Source organism: Myotis lucifugus, unplaced genomic scaffold, assembly GCF_000147115.1.
Source record: "Myotis lucifugus unplaced genomic scaffold, Myoluc2.0 scaffold_4791, whole genome shotgun sequence".
In the NCBI taxonomy this organism is placed as follows: domain Eukaryota; kingdom Metazoa; phylum Chordata; class Mammalia; order Chiroptera; family Vespertilionidae; genus Myotis; species Myotis lucifugus.
The window spans coordinates 1-11131 of NW_005875839.1; the positions used below are offsets into that span (position 1 = coordinate 1).

Genomic DNA, 11131 nt, shown 5'->3' on the forward strand with positions numbered 1-11131 from the left:
AGCCACCCTCACTTCTGGGAAGGGAAGGGGCGGCACCTCACCATGTGCACAGCTCGGCTCTCGTCTCCGCTGCTCCGGAGGTTAAACTGTTTCCATCCCCGGCCTCCTGTGGTCCCCGCGAGTCCTCCGGCCCTGATCTTCCCTGGAGCCCGTTATGTGGCATCTGTGCCACCCCACCCTAGACCGTGCCCGTGTTCGGCATAACCAGTCGATCCCAGCACTTGCCCACTGACCGCAGACACAGTCTCAGAGACCTCACAACGGCATTGGAACAGCCCCTCCCATGTGGCAGCCCCTACCCATCGGCTGCGGAGGGGACGAAAATGAGACCATTCGTCGTCCTGGTGACGCAGGGGCCAGTGCGGGGCGAGGCCCAGCCCGTGGGCCATCGGTGCTGACCGGTGCCTCCCCGCCCTCAGGTTTTCCACCGGGTTCGCCTACTACAGTTTGGCGATGGGCGTGGAAGATTTTGGAGTCAACCTCTACCTCCTCCAGGTCATCTTTGGGGGGGTGGACATCCCAGCCAAGTTCGTCACCATCCTCTCCATGAGCTACCTGGGCCGGCACACCACGGAGGTCATCGCTCTGCTCCTGGCAGGGGCGTCCATCCTGGCCCTCATCTTCGTGCCCTCGGGTGAGAAGCTGGCGGCTCCCGGAGCCCCTGGAAGAGGCTGGCCCATCAGGCCCCTGTGTCCGCGGGCGGGCGCCGCAGGCTGCCACGGGCCGGGAGGGGGTGGGGGCAGGGGCTCCAGTTCTGCTGCTTCTGGCTCGAAGTCACTGTGTTACCTTGAGTAGGTCCCTGTGCTCGCTGGGGCTCAGGTCTCGCACCTACTAGTAGAAAATAACTCAGTTGGGCTAGGACAGTGGTCGGCAAACCGCGGCTCGCGAGCCACATGCGGCTCTTTGGCCCCTTGAGTGTGGCTCTTCCACAGAATACCACGTGCGGGCATGCACGTACAGTGCGATTGAAACTTCGTGGCCCATGCGCAGAAGTCGGTTTTCGGAAAGGAGATGGACGAAGCAAGTATACAAGACGAGTGTGGACGGGAGAGTTGGAAGGGGTCGACCTCAGCGAACGTACCTCAATCAGATTGAGGACGTTTTTAGCAAAGGCCAGCTTAGGAGAACCCTAATTAAGTTAATAACAATGGACCTACCTCTATAGTTTAAGTTTAAAAAATTTGGCTCTCAAAAGAAATTTCAGTCGTTGTACTGTTGGTATTTGGCTCTGTTGACTAATGAGTTTGCCAACCACTGGGCTAGGAGATGTCAGAGTCCTTTCCAGATCTGCCTCCGGACAGCGTGCAGGATTTTTCGAGGGTTGGGCATCACTGGAGAAAACACGCTGGGATGGAGACCCCACAACCCGCCCCCCAACCATGACCTTGGAAAAGTTGCTTTCATTTTGTATGGGTGTTTGTGTCAATGCACCTATATCCTTCCAACGGAACTTGAGATATTTTAGGACAAGAACATGTACAATAAAATGTAAATGAGAATAGGGCATCGGAGCCTGGGAAAGACAGGAGTGCAGCAGGACACACACCCGCCAAGTCCTGGGAACAGCAGAGTGGCTGTTACTCGGCTTTCTGTTTGGAACTGAGCTTCCTGGCAGCCAAGGCAAAAAGGGAGGCGAGTTCTGCGGAGGAAGGAGAGCACGCAGGAGCTCCTGAGCCCAAGGCCGCCCCTGTTCTCCCCTCCGCAGACCTGCAGGCCCTGAGGACAGGGCTGGCTGTGTTCGGGAAGGGGTGCCTGTCCAGCTCCTTCAGCTGCCTCTTCCTCTACACCAGCGAGCTGTACCCCACCGTCATCCGGTAGGTGCTGGGCCGGAGACGCGGTGCAGCCACAGGATCGGGGGCCGGTGGGATGGTGGCTGTCCTTTCGCTGTCCTCTCAGAACCCCACACACAGGCTGCCCATCCCTGCTCTGCACTCCCCCAGGCAAACAGGCATGGGCGTGAGCAACATGCTGACCCGCGTGGGGAGCATGACGGCCCCGCTGGTGAGAATCACGGGGGAGCTGCACCCCTTCGTCCCCAATCTCATTTTTGGGGCCACCGCCCTCCTGGGAGGCGGTGCTTCCCTCTTCCTGCCGGAGACCCTCCATCAGCCCCTGCCCGAGACCATCGAGGACGTGGAGAAACGGTCAGTCCCCGCCCTGGCCTCGCGGGGTTCCTCCCGGGGTTCCTCCCGGGGAAGCCGGCCCGGCCCAGGGCTTCCCCTGAGCTCTCTCCCCTAGGTCTCCACCGGCAAAGGAGCCCAAGCCGGAGCCAGAAGCCGAAAAAGACCCCCACAGGATCCCCCTGCAGCCTTGCGGACCGGACCTGGGCCCCAGCTGAGGGCAACAGAACCCCCTTTCCCTGCCTCCAGAGACTCGTCCCAGCCAGGTCCCTGCCTGCCTCGGGGCTCCACGGGCATCTTGGGGGCCTGGGCGGGTCCCTGCTCTTAGAACAAGTCCCCTGAGAGCTTGGGGACAGTACCTCCACCACCTCATCTCCCAGCCCAGCCCCGACCCGGGCAAAGATGCGACCCCCAGCCTTCCCACCCGCCTTGCCTCGCCCTCCCTGCAGCCCAGGCCCGGCCATTCTTCTGCCTAGCCCCCCCCCCCACTGCCACTCTCCCCACTGTGCCAGCTTCCTTCCCCTGAAGGCCCTGGGCCCCCTGGCTCCATCCCAACAAAGGCGGCCTCCCTCCCCTTCTCGCCCTCCACCCCTCCTTGAAGGGGAAGTTCCAATAAACGCCAATGAAAAACTGCTGCTCAGGAAGGGGAAGGAGACGGGGCGGCCACGTATGGACGTGTGAGCTGCACATCCAACGTCTGTACTTGCATGTACGTGAAAGCACGGACACACGGGGACACGTGAGCTGGGCTGATGTGCACACATGCGGACACGTGTCAGTACGCCGAGGCATGCACTCTCCAAGCCTTACATATCAGTCTGCTCAAGCTACTGTAACAACTCGCCACAGACCGGGTCCCTTAAGCCACAGGCATTTCTCTCTCGAGGTTCCGGAGGCTGGGAAGGGCAGGATCAAGGAGCTGGCAGACACAGTTCCTTCCCAGTCAGGCTCTCTTCCTGGCTTGCAGCCAGCCACCTTCTGACTGCATCCTCACGTGGAGGAGGGGCGAGGAGGCATGTTTTCTGGGGTCTCTTCTATAAGGACACTAACCTCATCATGAGCCCCCCGCCCCAGGGCCTCATCTAACCCTAATGATCTCCCAGGGGCCCCGTCTCCAATCACCATCGCATTGGAAGTGAGGGCCTCACCCTATGAGTCTGGGCAGGGACATTACGCAGCTCAGAGCCAGTCCTGTGCGTGGGACAGCACGTGTGCATCCACACATCCCATAGCGCGTGTGAGCAGATGGCAGGACGAACCAGAGGGCTGCAGGCAGATCTTCCTGCCCTGCTCGCCCCACGGCTCTGCTCGCCCCACGGCTCTGGTCCAGGTCCCAGCCCCACGCCCACCAGGCAGCTGTGACATCTTCAGCCAGAGCTGCCCCTTCCACATCTGCTGCCGTGTCCCCCCCCCCTCCTGTCCCTTACCAGTCCCGTCCTCCCTGGGGGCCCTGCGTCCAGCCTTCCCCCTAGGTCCCCGCCCACCCTCTCCCGCCTGGCTCCTCCCATCACCAATTAAGCTCCAGCCTCTCCTATCTTAACAAAAACCAAATGAGCAAACGCCCCCTCCTCAGATGCCGTGTCTCCTTCCAGAGACCACACTGCCTCCTCCCCTGTGCGCAGCCAGACTCTCCGGAGGAGCTGTCAGCCTCCGCTCTCTGACCTCAGGCCTGTGGGTACTGCGCTCTGCTCCCACCCCTTCCCTGAAACACCAAGGGCACTCAGCACCCCTGTGCCGAGTCCAAAGGTCACTTCTCGTCCCTCCTTCTCACCTGGACTCTCGGCAGATTTGGTTCTGTTGGCCACGCCTTCCCAGCTCCCTCCCACACTCTGGCTGCTCCTTCTGTCTCCCGTGGGGTCTCCTCAAAGGTCTAGTGTGGAGAGCGGCTACAGCGTTCAAGCCTCGGACTAATGAGAGGGCACGGTCCCCTCGTGGCAAAGCCACGTGCAAGTCCCAGCACAATTACAGCCAAAGGCTGTGGTTGTGAGCTTGACCTGATGGTCCGAACCTGTGGGCCCAGGTGGCTGAGTGATATGGGCTGCGGGAGGTGCAGCAAGTGCTGCCAAAACAAAGCTTGACAGAGTTCAGGTGCATGTAATTGAGTAGATTCAAAACCCGTGAGAACGTTGTAAACATCTTGGCCACGCCCTTACTTTGCTTCGTGGAAACTGGCTATAAAATAAAGACTCGGTTTGCAGGCCGTGGCACTGTCTCTCCATCCGAGAGCAGCATCCCACCTAGCCCCAGCTTTATTCTCTTGTCTGTCTTCTTTAATCCTTCACCGACCCCCACCCCCAGGTTCACCCCTGGCCGTGCTGAGCGAGGCACAGTCTAGGACCCCAGAATCTGCTAACTAAACAGTTACATGACCCTACACCTCTGACGGGCCCAGAGGCCACTGCTGACCCGAATTTCCTTAATCCCCTGCTCCCTCCTGGGCCCAGATCTGAGCGTGGAGCTTCTAGTCCAGGGGTGGGCAACCTTTTTGTGATTGCGTGCCAAAACCAGCAAAATCTCTGACTCAAAATTCTTCTGCGTGCCAAGCCTAATTTTTTGAGAACATGTTACACCTACTTGATATCTCTTAAGGTGTACGTATGTGAAGAACCTTGAAGAAATAATAAAATTCATTCAAGTGACAAAAACACAGTATATGATGATGAAAAATACATTTATTTTTTAATGTATACATGTACACTGATAGTCCGACAGAAAACTTTATGACTCCGTTTGATATTATCAGTGGGACTTTTGCTGCTGCATCACTGATGACAGAGATTTTACATCAGGTTTATATTTTGTGACCTTCAGAGATATGCACGAGCTACTACTTTCATCCGTCAGGCTACTCCTATTACGAGACATAACAAAATTCATCACTGAGAACAAAGATTCACAAGCGTATGTGGATGAAAACATGGAGAGTAACGCTGTTGCAAAGTTTTTTAAACAGAAAAAATTTTCTGGAATGGCATTCCAAGTCCTCAATAGTTCGTTTTCGACACTTCTCTCTGGAACTCATGTCTCTAATCGCTTTTTTTCAATGTTTTCCAAGTCAACTCTAAGGTCAATAAATTTCTGCTTCCAAATTGAGCTACTCTGAAATTCAATCAACTGCATTTCAAAGCCAGCCATGTCTATGGTCTTTAAGATAACTTGTTATGTAAAAATATTTATTTATCTAAGATGCACCTACACTGAATTTATCTGAAAAATAAAAAAGTCAATATTAAGAAAAAAATTGTAAATGGAAGATTATAAGAGAGGGTTTTGCGTGCCAGCAAAAGTTACTGGCGTGCCATGTTTGGCACGCGTGCCAAGGGTTGCCCACCCCTGGTCTAGTCCGTCTCTTGGTCCTGGTCCTGGGAAGGCCTGTTAGCGTGAGGCCGGGCTGGTCCAGGTGCAGGTGGAGCAGGTGCGGAGAAAGGAGAGAGCAGGTGCACAGGGAGGAGGACAAGAGCCCGCCTGGGCCCCGGGGACAACCAGCAGGTCTATTTGCACTGATTCCTCCTGGTGCCAGGTCCCAGGGCCCGGTCAGCCCTGGATGCACTTTCCGGGCCTGGGTTCTAGCAGATATCCCTGGATTCTCCGAGTAAATCCCCCTTTTTGTAAAGTTAGACTCGGGGGTTTCCCTTCCGGTAACAAGCAGGTCCTCTCCCTCCGTCATCTCTCCTGGGACCCTCCTCTAACTCTCTCCCCAGCACTGGCCTCGGAAATATGACGCAAGCCACCAATGTAAGTTGAAAATTCCTAGTAGCGGCTTTTCTAAAGTTAAAAAAAAAAGTGAAATTGATTTTAATAATAGTATATCAGACATCACCATAAACAGCGGTTCTCAACTGTGGGTCTCGACCCCTTTGACGGTTGAACGACCCTTTCACAGGGGTCGCCTAAGACCATCCTGCATATCAGATATTTACATGACGATTCATAACAGTGGCAACATTACAGTGATGAAGTAGCAACGAAAATAATTTTATGTTTGGGTCACAACATGAGGAACTGTATTTAAAGGGCCAGAAGGTTGAGAACCCCTGCCATAATACATGGCATTTAGCCCAGTATATTCATATGTTACCCTTTCTATATGTAATCAATGTGAAGTTATCAATGAGATATCTTATGGCTTTCAATTCAACTGAGTCTTCAAAATCTGGTGCGTATGTCATCATGAGGCACATCTCATGTCAGACTCGCTCAGCTCAGCCCTCGGCAGTGGCCAGCGGCTGCCATATTGGACAACCCAGACACCCCAGGGCTTTGTTGATTGGCCACAGAGCTAATTACTCTCACATCAATATTTAAATATTTGAGACCGAGCCTAAGAAACAGGAAAGAGATCATAGTGCACCCTCACGTCGACCTTTCTGTGGCTTCCCATCGGGGTGAAGTGCAAGTGCTGTTACGAGGCCTGTCATGACCAGGCCTCAGACTGCTGTACCCCTTGACCTTGCACCCTAAAATCCAGCCTCATTCTTTCGGTCCCTGTACTGCACCAACCTTCTCTTAGCCCTGCCCTTCACACACGCCCGCGCTGACTTCCCCCCATCCCGTCCCACGGCACTTGGCTTAGGGTCAGCTGACAATGGGGCCACCAAGGCCTCCCCTGGGCTTGCCCAGCTCTTGACCTGGAGGAAGAGGAATGGGCTCAGCGAGGAACACTCGCCACCTCACACCACCTCCACCTTCCAGCCGTGCAGGACTCGGGGGGCGGGGGGGGGCTCCCAGGATGTCCTGGCCATGACCATTCCGGGCTGCTCCAGGGGATTTACTGCAGACACAGGAAGGGAAGGGAAGACGCCCAGGAAAGCACTTCCCAGTCACATGATCAGGACTCCAGGTGAGCTGAGGTGCCCGGCAGGATGCTCTGACCCTGCACGTGACCCACTCATTCTTCTTGCTGTTCCCAGAGCCCCGTTCCGGACCCCACCATCCCCTCCCCAGCCCAGCTGCTCCCTGCCTCCCCGCCTCCCCGCTCCCTGCCCCTGAGCTGGGCTTGCAAACGGCCCAGTGAATTGCCCTTTACTAAGGCGGCCCTCTCTTGGGCAGAGTCCTCGTACTGAGCCGCCTCGTTGGTTACTGGCCTCATGTCCAGCCTCCAAACGGCAGTCTTCCGTTTTGGCACCGGCCACCGGCCAGGGGAGCCAGGCCACGGGCATAAAGCTCACAATGCGGCTCCTTGCTCAGAGCGTGGCTATGGGCCTGGCAGCCAATCAAAGTCCTCCAGGCTTCTCTCCCGGCCGATGGTCTTCTAACTCACACTTAGGCCCCGTGATAAGCAAGGAGCAAGAGTGTTTTCTTTGCTCTGTAAGTTATCTAATTGAAAGGTGTCCTAAGATCATCAAAATCACATGAAGTCGCACTCCTTAAATCCCATTTGTTTAACAGAATAGATTATACAAAATCCAGATGTCTCCGAAAATCAGGGGTCTGGGATAGCTGCCCGCGTGGCGGAGAGAGCAATGGGGTTAGAACTGAGGCCTAGAGCCGCTCGCCGTGTGGCGCTGGGCACATCCCTTGTCCACTCTGAGCCTCCGTCCCGGTACCTGCGCGGTGAGGTGTTTCCACCTGCAGGTGGCACTCATCTCTGCCGGCATGTGGTTCTGTGGCTCTCGGCCAATCGGAAGTCCCTGTTGGATCCCTTTGTCCCTTCTCTGCAAATCATTCGCCCCGTGGCCCTTTCCATCTAGAAACTCTCCACCCAAGAGGTCCCAGGAGCCAGCCGCAGTCCAGGCCCTGGAGCCTCCACTTGCGCTTTTTCCAGACTAATCCTGGCCGGACGCTGGTCAGGAACGAAGGCGGGAGCTCTTCTCCAAGGCGGCGCTGGGCTCAGGCTCAGAGAGGGAGGGCTCTTGGAGGGACCCGCCGTCTCCCCCACTGCCCTCAGCACTGCCCGCTCCCCCATGCGGGCACCAGGCTCTGGCAGGAGGCTGGCCCCAGAGCCCCCCGTCTGTTTGTGCAGCTGTCCTCACACCCCCAGGCCACGGGCTCTTGTTTGTATGCCTTGGCCTGGAGAGCGTGGTCAGGCATCTGGACACCCACTGCGTCCCAGCCCAGAACCAGCGCCGGTGGGAGGAGGGCGGCTGGGCCGAGTCACGTCTCTCTCTGGGCCTGGCCTCTTCTCTTCTGGACACGTGAGGCCGGTGATCTCCACGACCTGCAGCTGGGCAGTCCACGCCTCTAAGCACCTGGCCTTGAAGTTAGACGGAATAAGACAACACCTTCTCAACACACAAGGTGCCGTTTGTGTCAACTGCACGGTGATAACAGGGCACCTGGACTCCTTACGGGAGAAGCTGCAAAGCAAACTGCTTCTTCTCGACAAGATGGAGGTGTGTGCCCAGAAGAAGCGAGATGTTCTTATTCCCTTCGTGGCCCTTTGCATCGGCTCATCTGTTCAGGGCCTGGGCACCTCCTGCAAAACCATAGAACCCGAACCCTCCATCGTGTCCAGACATCCGCCAGTGCGCCTGATGCAGACGGGTGGCGGGCCAGTGAGTCGGAACCAGGTGAGCGAGGGACAGCCAGAGACCCCCCGCGGAAACGCCCCATCAAGGGCAAGTGGGAGCCCCAGCCTGACAATGGGGGCGGAAGGGGGCAGAGAAGAACGCTGGCCTGGGCCCAGGAAGATCGGGGTCCCGCTCAGCCCCCCAGGTTAGGCCTGGGCAGGAGGAGCTGCTGCACTGGGGGCCCAGGCCGTTTGGCTTCAATCAAGCAAAAGGTGGAGGAGGAGCCCCCGTCCTCGCCTCGCAAACAGTTTTCCCCTCAGCCGAGCCGTGGGCAACCTCAGAACTGTGTTGGCGGGAGTCATCTGTGTGACGGATACTCCAGCCAAGCAGGTGTGGGCTGGATCGAGACGCAACCTACATCCAAGACATCCTCTAGGTCGGGGTTTCTCCACCTGACTGTTCACGTCTCAGGTCCAGACTGGTTGTGTGGGGATCGCTGTTCTTAGGATAAGAGGTGCATATTTCCTCTCTAAAATCAACGTGAAAGCCTTATTTTTTTAACCAGATATAAGTGATACGTACAGCTCATCCTCTCTGACCTCTGGGCAGGAGCTACTGTAAGATCTGTACCTGGATTGGCTCAGGTAACCCTCCAACAGCCCGAGAGGCCGGCACGGCCGTTCGCTCCACCTTGCAAACAAGAACACTGGGGTACAGAGGAGTGTGACAACTCGCCCGGCTGCACAGCCAGAGGATGTGGAGTGAGGATGTGGATCCAACTGGGCCGACTCCAGAGTCCATGTTGTCTGTCATAGTCGGACTAAAGCAAGACGCTGCAACCTGCTCCCTTGGGATACCCAACCCATGATCCAGCCAATCACGGCTCGGGGCTGCCCGGCTCCTGAGTGACCAGAACTCAGGAGCCAAGTGTTGGAGGAAATCAAGTGAGTGTCTTAGAATTGTGACTAAAATAAGTTCATGCTCATCACAACAAAAGTGGGGGGACTTGAATCCAGATAAACTAGAAGGTTAACGTCGAGGCACCAGGAGAGTCTATCTACGTCACGCACGATGCTGGTCTTGGGCCCCCCTGCTTCAAAAGCAGCCTCTACTTCTTCTTCAGTTGGAAAAGCTGTGGTCCTCTGAGATGGGAGCTGGCCCCAGAAGACCAAAGGCCAGAGTAGCCAATTTTAGCAAATGAGAAGGCAGGATGCCCAGTGAAATTTGAATTTCAGATCAATGAACACTTTTTTTAATTTTTTTTTATTGATTTCAGAGAAGGATGGAGAGGGAGGGAGAGAGAGAGAGAAACATCAATGATGAGAGAGAATCATGGATCTGCTGCCTCCTGTACGCCCCACACTGGGCATGGAGCCCACAACCCCGGGCGTGTGCCCTGACCGGGAATCAAACCATAACCTTCTGGTTCACAGGTTGACGTTCAACCACTGAGCCAGGCTGGCCGGGCAATGAATACATTTTTAGTATAAATACATCCTATGTGATTTTAAGGACATACTTATAGTAAAAAAAATAGATAGACAGATAGATAGATAGATAGATAGATAGATAGATAGATGATAGATAGATAGATAGATAGATAGATAGATAGATAAGATGATAGATAGATAGATAGATGATAGATAGATAGATGATAGATAGATAGATAGATAGATAGATAGATAGATAGATAGATAGATAGATGATAGATAGATAGATGATAGATAGATAGATAGATGATAGATAGATAGATAGATAGATAGATAGATAGATAGATAGATAGATGATAGATTTGTTGATCTGATATTCAAGTGAACTGGGCGTCCTGCACGCTGGCAACCCTCCCCAAGGACAGACCGGATCGTTTCCACTAAAAACGACAGACGCCCCCAAGAGGCCGCCACACTCCTCAGAACCCAGTCTTCTCCCTGAAAGGAAGACGAGAAGGTCCCCTCCTGCCCCCAGATGCCCAGATGGGCCCTCGAAGTCCATCCCCTCCCACCATCCCCACCTCAGTCCACCCTCCCCTGCCCTTTACACCCACTTGGAGGAATTCCACGGACACCAGGATGCTTGGAGGGTTAATTAATCCTTCTGATACTTAGTCACACTTTAACTGCTTCCCTCTGGCCAAGGATTAAATACTGCCCGTGGAGGGGTTCAGGCCACAGCTGCCCCAAAAGCTGAGCCCCCACCAAGTGAGAAGAGGCTGCGAGGGAACGGGAGGGGCAGGCCAGGAGAGAGAGAGGGAAGGAGGGGCGCTGACCAGGCTGCGTCCCCCACGGGGCCAGCTCAGATTCAGCTCCAGGAGCAGCCCAGCTGCGGGAGCCTTGGCAGCCGCATCCTCCGGTGAAGGACAGCAGGCGGACGGACACACAGACGGGGATCCTGGGCCTGAAGTCCTCAGCCCCGAGCCACCCGGCCGGGCCCGGCCCCCATGGCCTTCAATGACCTCCTGAGGCAGCTGGGGGGCATCGGCCGCTTCCAGAAGGCCCAGGTCACTCTGGTCATCCTGCCCATGCTCCTGATGGCCTCCCACAACACCCTACAGAACTTCACCGC

The 11131-nt window shown here is 55.6% G+C and overlaps 1 protein-coding gene across 1 annotated transcript; it reads left to right on the forward strand.

Annotated features, from left to right (window-relative positions):
* Positions 1-419: 419 nt before the first annotated feature.
* On the forward strand, positions 420-2338 carry LOC102417287 (solute carrier family 22 member 8-like; the record flags this gene model as incomplete). The annotated part of the gene is made up of 4 exons (XM_006108983.3): positions 420-634; positions 1706-1814; positions 1941-2144; positions 2239-2338. Coding segments are annotated over 4 exons (628 nt in total), but the record flags the coding sequence as incomplete, so codon positions are not given.
* Positions 2339-11131: the final 8793 nt, after the last annotated feature.